This window comes from Pituophis catenifer, unplaced genomic scaffold (assembly GCF_029215685.1).
Source record: "Pituophis catenifer annectens isolate HBS135680 unplaced genomic scaffold, rPitCat1.0.hap2 SCAF_17, whole genome shotgun sequence".
NCBI lineage: Eukaryota > Metazoa > Chordata > Lepidosauria > Squamata > Colubridae > Pituophis > Pituophis catenifer.
This window is the reverse complement of record NW_027256897.1, coordinates 3,258,428-3,271,693: the sequence shown is the minus strand read 5'-3', so window position 1 is coordinate 3,271,693 and position 13,266 is coordinate 3,258,428. Positions and strand designations below refer to the sequence as shown.

Below are 13,266 nucleotides of genomic sequence, written 5' to 3'. Positions count from 1 at the left end.
CTGTTTTCAGGGCTTTTTTCGGCCTGTTTTCAGGGCTTTTTTCGGCCTGTTTTTGAGGCTTTTTGGGCCCATTTTTGAGGTATTTGCGGGCCGTTTTTGAGGCTTTTGGGGGGCCGTTTTTGAGACTTTTTCGGCACCCTTTTTTGGAAAAAACAGGCCAAAAAAGCCTCAAAAATGGGCTGAGAAAAGCCCTGAAAACAGGCCAAAAAGGCCCCGAAACGGGCCAAAAAAAGCCTCGAAAATGGGCCAAAGAAAGGCCTGAAAAAGGCTGAAAAAAGACCCCAAAACAGGGCACGCAGATGCCCCCCCCAAAAAAACAGCTGGCGGTTGGGCAATATTCAGTCTATAAGACACACAGACATTTTTGCCCCTTTTTGAGATACAAAAAAGTGTGTCTTATAGTCCGAAAAATATAGTGTTATGTAAGCAGAGGAAAATATCCAATATTTTGGGTGTGTTTTTCAGCATTCAACCAGGATGGACTTTTTATATTCAAAGCCAGCGTGAATGATATAGTTGCCATGTGTTATTTCTTTTGTACGCTTTTTTTTTTTAAAATGTATTATTCGTGTTTGATGGCGGTTAGTTGCTTTCTTCTTTCCCTCTTGCATTTTAACTTTGGAAATAAAATAATTTTTAAAGAAATGTTTAGAAGAACCTGCAAAACTGGAGGCGAGAGTCCTGCCTCCATCACACCGATTATGTTCTCTTTCTCTGAACCCCGTGCCAGTGTGCGGCCTTGCAGTCCCAGCTGGCAGACCTCACTGCCCATTATGAAGACCGGATCCGAGAGCTCAGTAAGATCATCAATAGCGCCCCACCGACAGCTTCAGCCGAAGAGGTACATCGGCCCCTCCAGAGAAACCTCTTATTAAATAGGATATTTTTTAAAAAAGAGAAACCCTAACCTTAACCCAGGAACTCCCCTCAATTGGCTGTTGGGTCCTTCTGGGATGCTTTCTCGGGTAACCCTTCTGGATCGCTTTTCCATTTCCAGGTGAAAAAAATCATGAACGGGGTCTTCCATTCCCTCCGAGGCCAATTTGAGTTGGAGGAGTCCTACACTGGAAGGATCGTTCTCGGAGTTGTTATGAGCACCATCAAGGTAACGCTTCAGATCCATGAGATGTTGACCTCCTTGGTTTCATAATCGTTCAGCGGATCATCTCCTTTTTTCTTCGCTTACAAGTCTCATTCGGCAGCAAGAGGTTGAGACCAGGGGTGAAATGCTACCGGTTCGGACCGGTTCGCCCAAACTGGTAGTAATAAATGCTACCGGTTCGGGCAAACCAGTATTTTCAACAGAAATCCTGCTTTCTAGCAAATCTAAATCGCACGGCACAGCTGTTTTCTTAATCCTCCTTTTTCAGCGCTGCATGATAGCGCCTGTGGTGCGCATGGCGCTTGAAGCATGCATTTGGCGTGCACCTCGCATGTGCACACAAAGCGAACCGGTAGCGAAGCAAACCGGTAGCAGACTTCAGAGCATTTCACCCCTGATTGAGACTACTAATCTTTTTCCTTCCTTTCTTCCTGTTGCCAGGCAATAACTCTGCAGCTACTGGAAAGGTCTGAAGAGCGTAGCCATGAAGAGCAGGGACCACAGCAGAGAGCAAGCCCAGTGGCCCTCGCCCGAGATCAGCCAGGCAGTCCTGATGAGACGCCGGCGGTGGCATCTCCTGTACCTTCAGACAACCTAGAAGAAGACCCAAACGGCTCTACTCTCTCTTCAGAAGGAAGTCAAAGCAAGCAGGAACAGGAAACCCAGCGTTCAGACACGCCTGCTGAGTTGACCCCGGCATCCTCTAATCCTGTCACACAATCTTCAGAGGTGGAGAATAAGGAAGGGATTGTGTCTGCTGGACCAACAGAAGCGCATGCTTCAGATGTTGGCGGTGCTGTTGAGGACACATCCGCAGATCCCGTTCCCTTGAAGCCATCAGCTGAGGAAGCTGTGCCTACACTGGACCCAGAAAGAGAAGAGGACACTTGCCCAGATGTTCCTAACCAAAATCCAACATCCTTGAGCCTTCCTTCAACAGATGAGAAAGTCCAAACTGGGGAGATGCCACCAGCGGCACCCATCCCTCCGAATGAGGATTCCAGGTCAGTGCCGATCAGAGAGGAGCTTCGCGCCTCTTCTCTGTTTCGGCTAGGTTCTTGCATCATCCCAAGTCAGTTGAGGCACCCCGAGATCTCCAAATTTGGAGCTGGAGGAGGCAACATTGGGTGGCTCTTAAAAGCGAGAACATCTCAGCAGAGCCCTCATCAGAGCCCTCCCCAGATTCCAGGACTGACCCATGTTCCTCCCCAACCTCCTCGCTGTCCGAATCTGCTGCCAGATGCGCTGGCTGCTAGTGGGCCACAACACTCATGAATAGCCATTGCATATTTTTGCTCTGAGTATTGCAATAAGCCCAGCCTGTTTTACGGAGGGATAGACTTACCGTTTGGGGGGATTGCAGCATGTAGATGCTGTGATGGGGAGGGGAGGACATCTTGGGTTTTTTTTTTTTTTTTGGTTCTATGGGACTTTGCTTTGTTCTTCAAACAAAATAAGCCTCTTTAAGGATTTTCTATTGGGACGTCAGCAGTTTTCAGCCACAATTACAGACCGCTCTTGGGGGGGTAGGTTTCAAGTTTCTTCATTTCTTCATTTCTTGCAGCACCTCTGAGGATAAAGCCAATTTGTTGAAAGCAACCAACTGTAAGCTGCCTTCATCAGGAGGTCCGCTGGAAGAGGAAGAGGATGATGAAGAACTGGTGAGGCCTGGGGGGACTGCAAGGTTGTATATTCACACACACTCCGAATGGGTATTTCCGACGATCAGCTGTGCCGCACGGTTTAGCTTTGCTAGAAAGCAGGATTTCCTGCTTTCTAGCAAAGCTAAACCGCGCGGCACAGCTGATCCCCCTCCCTCGCTGTTCTACTTACCTTCCCAAGCCTCCATTTGGTGCGCACTGCACGTAGCGTGTGCCAAAAGGAGCCTTGGAAAGGTAAATAGAATAACGGGATCAGCTGTGCAGCGCGGTTTAGTTTTGCTATAAAGCAGGAAATCCTGCTTTCTAGCTAAGCTAAATCGCTTGCCACAGCTGATTTCCCCCCTGCTTCTACTTACCTTCCCAAACCTCCTTTTGGTGCACACTGCACATGCATGTGTGTGTGCAGAGTGCGTGTTTGGCACGCAGTGCGCATGTGTGGCCAGCGAACCGGTAGCAAACCAGTTCGGATTTCACCACTGGTTTTAAGTCGAGAACTACCTGTACACCCATCTGTGGGGGTCGTGTGGTCCTCTCTGGGAAGCGTTCCAATCTCACACTTGTCTTCCTTGGTCCTCCAGAGCTTTAAGGGACGGCCTCCCCCGACTCCGCTCTTCGAGGATGACGAAGACGACGATGATCTGGACTGGCTGGGATGAGCAACGGATGAAAGCTTGGAAGGAACTTGCTTACGACGGAGATATTTTGCTTGATTGTTTTGCACACTGGGGGGTGCCTTGGGAACTGGCTGGCACACGGGCCACCTCCGCAAGATTCTGGGATTGCCCCTTGTGCACCTGGGGGGTGGGCCTTGAATGCCAGAGGTTTCTCTCCCTGCACTGAAGCACATAAACAAGCCCTTTTCTGCATTAACCTCTGAAATTCAGGCCCCTGCTCTTTTCTTTGCAATTGAGAACGTCTTCACGGAGGGACAAGAGGAGCTGAAATGGTCCTTTTCGTGCAGCGCCAGGTTCCTTCTGGGATGCACGTGTGAGAACCCCGAATTTTATATATATATATTTTTCCCTTCCTGCCCATCCCATCTCCCCATTGGTGCTTTTGAGGATTCCCTGCCCACTAATCTGCCTACACGAGGGTTTTAAATGGCTAGCCAGGAGCCTCTTTTTCTACAAGACCAGGGAAAGAAAGAAAGAAAGAAAAAGAAAGAAAGAAAGAAAGAAAGAAAGAAAGAAAGAAAGAAAGAAAGAAAGAAAGAAAGAGAAAGGGAGAGAGAGATAGAATGAGAATAAGAATAAGAAGAATAAGAATAAGAATCAGTCGCTGGAGATTTTGCAAGACAGAATATCAGCAGGATAAAAAGAGCCCAAGGACCAAGAGAGAGTTTTTAGCAACGGAGGAATGAATAGATTCAGGCTTTTAATTTTCGGGTGATTTTTCCATCCAGTTCTCCTATTTCTCTAATAACCGGAAAGAGCATCTGCGCGTCGAGCAACTCCTGCCTTATTGGTGAGATGGATTGTTTTTTTTCCGGTGGGCCAGCTTCTCCACGTTTCGATCCTTGTCCGGGTTTAAAACGGCGACGATAAGAGCGGCTCCTTCATCCCTATGCAATTTTATCTCCCTTTCCCAAAAACTTTCGGGCTGGAGTTCTTTTCTTGCAGCCTTTTCTTGGGGTTCAGTGTCCCCCCCTTTTTTTTAAGCAGGCGGTGAGAGACCTTGTCATATTCCCAACCAAAGGGGATAGCCATCCTTTCTAACTCTGCTGGGGTGTCATTTGCTCGTGAAGAGGATTCCCCCCCCAAAAAATGAAAAAGACTCTTCAGCATTTAAGGGGAAGGGGCTACCTGGAGCAGGAGTGTCTGTTCTGTTTCTAATAGGTTTAATACGTCAGATCTGTGGCTGACAGGCACCCTAAATGTTTGAAAAAAAGGGGGTGTCCCCATAAGCCTTTTTTATGTAAGGGTTGGTTGTTTTGAGTAGAAGGCAAAGCAGATTAACTGAGCCTTCGCTCTAGCAAGTCTTGTTTTAGAAGGAAGCGATGGGAAATTTTCTTTCTCATCAACGCAGCCCGTAGAAGGAAACACCAATTGGGGGAGAGGGGGGTCTTTGGGAATGAACACCTCTCCCCTCCCCAAAACTCCCATTTCTCTGCCCTCCTCCCCCGAAATCTTCCATCTTCTTTTGCATCGTCTGCTGTTGTCTTTACAACTTTGCCTCACGTCGGTTGAGGATTTTCCTCTTCGGATGCAGAACGTAGCACTAACTCTGTTGGACCAAATTTCCCAACTTTGTGTCTTTCATTCTTTTTCTTTCTTTTTTTTTGGGTGGTGGGGTCGGGGATGGGGGGGGTGGGAAGAATCACAAATAAAAGTGCAATTAAAGGAAATGAAATCGCCACTCGTCCCGACTCTTTTCTTTTCTAAAACTTATGAAGAACGGTTGCAGGACCTGGGTATGTCTCGTTTAATGAAAAGAAGGACCAGGGGAGACATAATAGCAGTCTTCCAATATTTCAAGGGCTGCCACAAAGAAGAGGCAGTCAAGCTATCCTCCAAAGCACCTGAGGGCAGGACAAGAAGTAATGGGTGGAAACTCATCAAGGAGAGAAGCAACTTAGAACTAAGGAGAAATTTCCTGACAGTGAGAATAATTAATCAGTGGAACAACTTGCCACCAGAAGTTGTAAACGCTCCAACACTGGAAGTTTTTAAGATGTTGGGTAACCATTTGTCTGAAGTGGTGTAGGGTTTCCTGCCTAGGCAGGGGGTTGGACTAGAAGACCTCCAAGGTTCCTTCCAACTCTGTTATTCTATTCTATTCTCTTTTAAAGAGAGGGTGGATCTGGTTGCGGGGCCCTCCTCCCTCTGTATTCACAGTTAAAAGTTTTGTGTTGAATTTCCAAAGTATAACAATCTCCAAAGTTTCGTGACAAGGGGGTGGGTTAGCCTAGGGATGGGGATGGGCTAGGGAGCATCTGGGCAGAGGATTTTAAAACGGGGGTACATGTGTGCACATTTTTTTTAAAAAAAATTCTGCTATGATTCTTGGTAGGTTTTCCATTTCAGAAAAGGGACAACTTTGCCTATGGTCTTAAGGATGATCTCGTGATGGCGTCAGGCTACAAACTGGGAAACTGGGAGTTCTATTCTTCTAATAATTTGAGGTTCCCCTAGTTTTAAAAAAAGGAACATTTTATTGCAACTTTCAACGTTTTCTATAACATGACGTGATAGGAGTCAACAGAAATGGTCAAGGAATTGTCAGTCCAAGCCCATAAAATGTGTCAAGTTAGTTGTCCCCAACAGCTGAGATGGCTCAGGATGAAAGTAGTCTTGGAAATCATCCATCCATCCATTTATCAATCCATCCACCAATTCATCCATCCATCCATCCATCCACCAATTCATCCATCCATCCATCCATCTATCCATCCATCCATCCACCAATTCATCCATCCATTATCCATCCATCCACCAATTTATCCATCCATTCATCTACCAATTTATTCATCCAGCCAGCCATCCATTTATCAATCCATCCAATTCATCCATCCATCCACCAATTCATCCATCCATTTATCCATCTATCTACCAATTTATTCATCCATCCATCCATCCGTTTATCAATCCATCCACCAATCCATCCATCCATCCATCCACCAATTCATCCATCCATCCATCCACCAATTCATCCATCCATCCATCAATTTATCCATCTATCTACCAATTTATTCATCCATCCATCCGTTTATCAATCCATCCACCAATCCATCCATCCATCCATCCACCAATTAATCCATCCATCCATCCATTCACCAATTCATCCATCCATTTACCAATTTATTCATCCATCTATCCATCCACAAATTTATCGATTCATCCACCCATCCACTCTGTACCCTATAGAAACCAGAGCCCTCTAGCTGATGCTAATCCACATCTTCCAGCATCCTTCATCCCTGGTCATGCTTGGCTTCAGGGTCCTAAGAATTGTAGATCATCACCAATAGGAACAACTGTCACTTTTGCTTGCCATGGAGAAAATTGTGCAAAGTCATCACAGCAGCCAGAAAGAGAGCAATAGATTGACAGAGGCGATCTCATCACTGCTGGATCAGAAAGTCCTGAAGTCATCGTCTAAATAATCCAGCAGGAGAGGAAAGTAAATCTAGGAGCACGATATGGGTCCTTTGTTTGTCTCCTATTTCTCATAGGAGAACTTCATCGTTCCTCAAGGCGTGGAGCTCTTCTTGGGACACGGTGGTGCATCTAGCATTCCCTGCCTCAAGAAAAGACCACCGTGAAGAAGATGGAGACCACAAGAAGGATCAGAGTCACCGCAAAGCAAATGCGCAGGTTCTCCACAGATGCAGGAGCTGAAGATGTCCTCGGAGGCATCTCTATCACCACGGCATTTTGCATCTCCTGCAGACGGAGCCCGTTCCATATCTCCGCATGGAACCCCATGGGAAACGCCGGAACGATGCTGCTGACAGTGAAGATGGGTGAAGTAGGCCTATAAGTGTACTCCAGAGACAGGGCCACATTGCCAAAGGACCAGTTGGAACCTCTCGTGGAATCTTTGTCTTCTTCCAAGCCATCTTCAGAGGTGGCCTGGGATTCCTCCGCTCCGGGTGGCCCTATCTCTCGTAGGAGGGCTTCATTGTTCCTCAAAGCCTTGAGGCCTTCTTGGGGCACGAGGGTCACCATCCGGCAGAAAGGGCAGACCACGAAGGAGACCACTCTGTTCTGGCAAACCAGTTTCCTGAGACAGGCGAGGCAGATGGTGTGGGAACACCAGAGAAGCTTCGGTACCCGCCTGGTGGAAACCTCTTGGTAGGACTCATAGCAGATGTTGCATTCCTTTCCACCGCCATCCACAGAGGACAGGAGGGCCATGTCGTCTTCAGGACTTGAGATCAAACTCTAGGAAACTTGGGTTTCTCCTAGAGCCCCCAACTCAAGACAGTTCCTTTCTGAAGATCCTCGCTGGTCACCTTCATAGCTTGCTTTGGCTATCTGGCTTCTTCTGAACCCAGAACAACATATGCTAGGCGAACAAGACCTCAATGCAAGCAACTCTTCGAAGCCCTCATTCAACCTGTCTTGCGCGCTCCCAAATCCGAGAGTGCCCGGACATTCTTTAACGCTTCCGTATAATCAGCTGAAGGTGGGTTGAGCTTTCCAGTCAACGTAAGGAGTTGAGAACCACCGACCAGACCAGTAAATAAAATCCAATCTCTCTCCACCCCCTCTGAACTTTAATCCTTAATCAATGACTTGTTAACTCAACGTTGGTGGGAGTTTACTGGCGGTGACTGTGCCAAAGGCTGAAAATAGCCTCCCTCCACCCCGCCTCAAAAAGCTATTTCTAGAGTAATTTAAGTGATTTAAGAACACGAGTGGACTTCCTCATTCGTAGCTCCTTCTAACAAGCTGGACATCCCCGTCTTGATCTTGCAGAGCCTCGAAGGCACACGGAGTCAGTCCTTGATTTCCAACAGTTGGTTTAGTGACCGCTGCGTGATTTCTTTCATGCTTAACTCTCTTCGCAGTGTCCCCATGGTCACCTGATGAACATACAGATGCTTGGCCCCCCGATTCGCATTTATGACAGTCGCAGTGTCTCACGGGATCCTTTTTACGACCTCCTGACCGGCACGCTCCATGGGGAACCAGGATTCACTTAACAACGCTGGATGACCGCAAATCATGACTCTCGCTGAACAACCGTTGGCAGGAAACGTCGTAAAACGGGGCAAAACTCAACTTGACCGCTGTCTCGCTTAGCGACAGCGGGCTCAATTGCGATTCGTGAGGACTATCTGCCTCGGCATTGATTGACTCGGCTGAAGGCATCTCTGGAGCTTGGTGTCCGTCCCCCCCGCCCATTTCAGAAGCTAGAAATTTGGGCATACTTAAGAGAGGTTCTCATGGGTTTGCCCAATGAGGGGGTATTCAGTCCCATCCACCCTGCCCACCCTCACTGGCGCTAGGCCATCCTATTTAGTCACGTTTTTAAGCCGCGAGCAGGCATGCAAGCTGCGCTCACTCGTGCAAAGCCGCACTCGCATTGAAAAGGTGGTAAAATTATGTGAAATCCCCTTCTGCTATGGGAAACTAACCCGTTCCGACTATTCCAGCTTAAGTTGTGTAGCTGCTGCCAAGTCATCGGATGCATTGTTTAACCTTGAGTTAAGGGACATGTCACCTTCCTGGTCTTTTCCCCAACAACCCACATCATTGGATGGGCCAGGGGGAGGATGCATCAGGTTGTCAATTCAGTCTTATCTTGAGTTCAGCCAAATGTCACTTTCCAGTTGGCTGAAAGTCCACTGTGAGTAGGACAGTTGTCCTAACCAAATCTTGGCCATGTTTACAGGGAAAGGGCCGTTTTTATAAAAGGCAAAGCTTTTTTTTTTTTTTTATTTCTTCTGGGCCCTCAAAAGGAATAACAGTATCAGAGTTGGAAGGGACCTTGGAGGTCATCCAGTCCAACCCCCTGCTCACGCAGGAGACTTGTACTACGGATTCGAACCGCTGAACCGCCGACCTTTCTGATCGACAAGCTCAGGGTCTTAGCCACTGAGCCACCCAGTCAGGAAATCTTTCACCCTATCCTGCAAGACGTACCGAATTTTGATTTTACCGCTTTCGAGGATTGGGAGGAATAATACCTTGAAAAGGTGAAAACGTCTGGAAAGGTTACAATCGTGGCCACTGGACCAAATTTTATTAAAACGGGAGACGTTTCGTTACTCATCGAAGTCCCGTCTTCCGTCCATTTGGGGGAAGTCGCAGAGTCTCGTCGGAATGAAGGAAGAGTTAACGAAAAACGTCCCCGTTTTAATAAAATTTGGCCCGGCTGCCACGATTTTAACCTTTTCAAGGTACTTTTGGCCTGGGTGATTTGAGTCTTCATTTTTACGTGACTGGGGGTGGAAATAACATTTTGGAGTGCTGCTTTTTAAAACGAAGAAGGTTGGAGGAGCGTAAACCGTCTTTGATGCTACTGAAGGATGTCACAAGTCGAAGCTCTGGAATTTTATTTCTCGGCTGACGTACGTATGAAAACATTACATGGCAAACAGATCGATCAATGTAGGCAACCAGACAAACATGCGGGAAGTTACGGTGGGCCCTTCTTGAGGATTTTGGGAAAGAAAGCTCCACCTGGGCGATGGCTCCCGATGTTCCTCTCCTCCTCCTTCATGGCTTTTCACACAAAACCCCAGGCACTCCAGAACTGGGTAATTGGTAGGGACGGACGGACAAGCAGCTAGAGAAGTCTTCCCTGGAGTTCCCAGTGTCTGTCTGGAACAGCAATGGTTAAAGCAGCGATGGCGAACCTTTTCGGCAACAAATGCCAAAAAGGGAGTATGGGCTCATGCACTTCATGCGCGCACTTCTGGACCGCAACCCGGAAGAGGAGCTGCCCAGGGTCCATGCGCGTGCCCGAAAATGAACTTCCGGTTTCAGCTACTGAACTTCCGGTTTCAGCCAGCTACTCTTCCGGGTTTCTGGCACGCATGGGCGTGCGACAATCAGCTAGCCGGCGTGCACGCTCACGCGGGAAAAACGGAAGACCAGCTCTTCCAGTTTCCAGCTACTGCCGCACGCAGAAAGGCCAGCTGATTGTCGCGCGCACATGGGCGCCAGAAACCCGGAAAGAGGAACGGGCGACGCCGCGCGTGCTAGGCGACATGGCTCCGTGTGCCACTTCGGGCACGCGTGCCACAGGTTCGCCATCACGGGGCGAGAGGTTCTCCAGGGGGAACGTGGATGAGTGGAATCATCGGAACTTGTCGGACTTGCAGCCAAGACCTCATGTGTCCAACAGAGTTTTGGGTACACCCCCTCTTACCAACACAAAACCAATGTCCTCGTGACTTCAGATGCAACCCTAGGAAGATTGATGCAATAATCAGGGCGAAGGTGGGAATTTCACAGTCCCCTCAACCTCCAGATTCTACAATCCAGAGTGTCCAACCTTGCCCACTTTTGAAGCTTTGTGGACTTCAACTCACAGAATTCCCCACGCTGGCTGCTTTCAGAACCTTTTAAGTCTTAAAATTGACAAAGTTGGGAACCTCTGCTCTACCAGCAATTTTTTCCCCCCCTTTCCAGCTGGGGGAAAGAAAGACCCCCCCCCCAACTCCCATCATCCTCGAGGCTAAAAGATTCAAGGCAGCAGATCCAATCCGGAAGGTCCTATCTGGACTCTGGTGCAGCCCCAGAAAGATGGGGTGGGGGAGAGGTGGGCGGAGAACATTCCCCCCCACCCCCTACGCCAAAGGCTCTTCCGAGCATCCCGGAACGAAGGCAAGTGGTTCAGTCCAAAGAAAAGTGCAGATTTTTCAGGAGGCGGCAGGTAGAGAATGAAGTTTCCAGTCCTCATGGGATCCTGACCTTGGTGGTGTTCCTGCCCACCACTCTTGCCCGCTTTCTGGGGAAGAGCGTGCCCAGGCAGTTCACGTCCACTGACTGACTAATTAACCAAGTTATTAACTTACATGCTTGCCAAGCAGAACAGAAGAGTCACTCAATTGGGCGCCGCCTTTCAGTAATCCAGCCTACATTTCGTGCCACCCGGGTTCAACTTTCGTCTCTAAGGGAGCGGTCATGCCAGGCTGCCATCTTTGGCTGAGGAGGTTCCTCCACTCGGGGGGAAAAGCAGAGAAGAATTATTTCCCTTCTCTTCCACTCCAATATTTTGGCGAATGGCTCCTCCTTTTCAATTACCCAAACCTGAAGAGGAAGATAATGGCAATCCCCTCCCACTTGCAGGAAGATTCGAATAATTTCAGTGAGGACTAGTAGCTTGAGAGCGATCCAGGCGCAGATTCCCTGTTATAAAAAGCAGCTTTTTTGTTCTCCTAGTGCTTTTCCAAAAGGCTGTTGGATTTTTTGGTTTTTCTTTTTCTTTTCCTTCTTTTCTTTCCTTGAAAACCTTTGGCTTCTCATCCAAGAATCGGAAGAATTCGCTTCGAAAGATGAGAAGCGAAACGTTTTCAAGGAAAGTCCCAATTGCCTCTTGAAAAAAAAAGAAGACTTTTGGATGTCCTTCAGTTATTTCAGCAGTTGCCTGGACATTTTGAACTACAGTATTTTTTAGTGTATAAAACACACTTTTTTCCCCCCTAAAAGGGGGTGAAAATTTAGGTATGTCTTATACACTGAATGTAGCCCGGCCCACCCACTGGCCCCCACCCTTTGGCCTCTGCCTCGCAGCAATTTACCTCCTTGCAAGCAAACAGCAAGAAAAAAACAGCTCCTTTCAGCTTCAGCACAGGCTAATTAGCATAAGTTGATTGGATCCGCCTCCCGACTCTCAGTTGATTTGCTCTCAGCTGTTTTGCGCAGGGCTCTGCTGCTTGCTTCAAGGAGGTAAATTGCTGGAGCAGATTTTTTTCCCCCTAGTGCTAATCAAGCTATGCTGAAAACGAAACTGAAAGTAAAGCAGGCTGTTTGCTGCAAGGAGGCAAAATTGCTCAGAGGCAGAGGGAGATTTCTTTTTCTTCTTTTCCTCACCAAAAAAGGTAGGTGCGTCTTATACTCCGAAAAATACGGTAATCACACTCCTCGCGGACAACAGTGAGCAAAAAAAACCACCAGCATATATTATTTAGTGCAAAAGGCGTGGCGCACACTTCCTTCCTGCCCCATCGTCCGGCGTGCGCGATTACCGGAAGTGAGTGCTCGGAAACACAAGACAAGCATTCCGAGCGCGCAGCGATGATGAAACAAGACGTGCAAAAATGAAAGGAGGACGGCTGAAATTCCAGGTGGTTTTTTTTTTTTCCTCCCTCGGTTTCTCTTCCAGGACGGTGAGAAAAAAAAAAACTCCTTTCCCTTTTCCATCGTCGAGTAAGCTAGCCGCTGTGGAAAAGTCGGATCCGTTGCACGATTTCTTGTCGGCAGAGTGGACAGGTGTGCAAGGCTTCGGAGCAGGTCTGGCAGCAGCAGACGTGGCCGCAGTTCAGAAACACGACTCGGGCCTGGAGAAGGAGAAGACGCAGGAGGACGGAGTCACTCAAGAGAATGGGCGTCTTTTTCACAGGCGCAAAAGGGGCAGCGAAATAAAAGCAGAAGGTTTGATTTAAGGAAAACGAACTCGCAAGCAGAATTTGCCGTGGTGGCGCTAGTTGGTTAAGAGTGCAGTACTTGCAGGCGGCTGCCAGCAGTTTGGCAGTTCGAATCTCACCAGGCTCAAGGTGGACTCAGCCTTCCGTCCTTCCGAAGTGGGTCAAATGAGGAGCCAGGTTTTTTGGGGGGGCAATAGGCTGACTCTGTAAAACCGCTTAGAGAGGCTGTAAAAGCACTGTAAAGCGGAATATAAGTCTAAGTGTTATTGCTAGTCCTTCCTTCCTTCCCTTTTTATCCTTCCTTTCATTCCTTTTATCCTTCCATCTTCCTTCCTTCCTTCCTTTTATTCTTTCCTTCCTTCCTTCCCTTTTTATCCTTCCTTCCTTTCCTTCCTTTTATCCTTCCATCTTCCTTCCTTCCTTTCTTTTATTCTTTCCTTCCTTCCTTCCTTCCACTGCGG

At 48.0% G+C, this 13,266-nt stretch overlaps 2 protein-coding genes across 3 annotated transcripts in view; one reads left to right on the top strand and one right to left on the bottom strand.

Annotated features, from left to right (window-relative positions):
- FKBP15 (FKBP prolyl isomerase family member 15) overlaps positions 1–5,045 on the top strand; it is a 36,619-nt gene extending 31,574 nt beyond the window's left edge. The window contains exons 25-29 of the mRNA XM_070955744.1: positions 731–841; positions 998–1,105; positions 1,544–2,106; positions 2,667–2,763; positions 3,342–5,045. Coding sequence (XP_070811845.1) covers positions 731–841; positions 998–1,105; positions 1,544–2,106; positions 2,667–2,763; positions 3,342–3,419 — 957 coding nt within the window. The 3' untranslated portion in view covers positions 3,420–5,045. The remainder of the gene's footprint in view (positions 1–730; positions 842–997; positions 1,106–1,543; positions 2,107–2,666; positions 2,764–3,341) is intronic.
- Positions 5,046–9,749: 4,704 nt separating this feature from the next.
- Positions 9,750–13,266, bottom strand: part of LRSAM1 (leucine rich repeat and sterile alpha motif containing 1) — a 31,029-nt gene continuing 27,512 nt past the window's right edge. For both annotated transcript variants that reach the window (XM_070955503.1, XM_070955504.1), the window contains one exon: positions 9,750–12,718. In XM_070955503.1, coding sequence (XP_070811604.1) covers positions 12,593–12,718 — 126 coding nt within the window. In that variant the 3' untranslated portion in view covers positions 9,750–12,592. The remainder of the gene's footprint in view (positions 12,719–13,266) is intronic.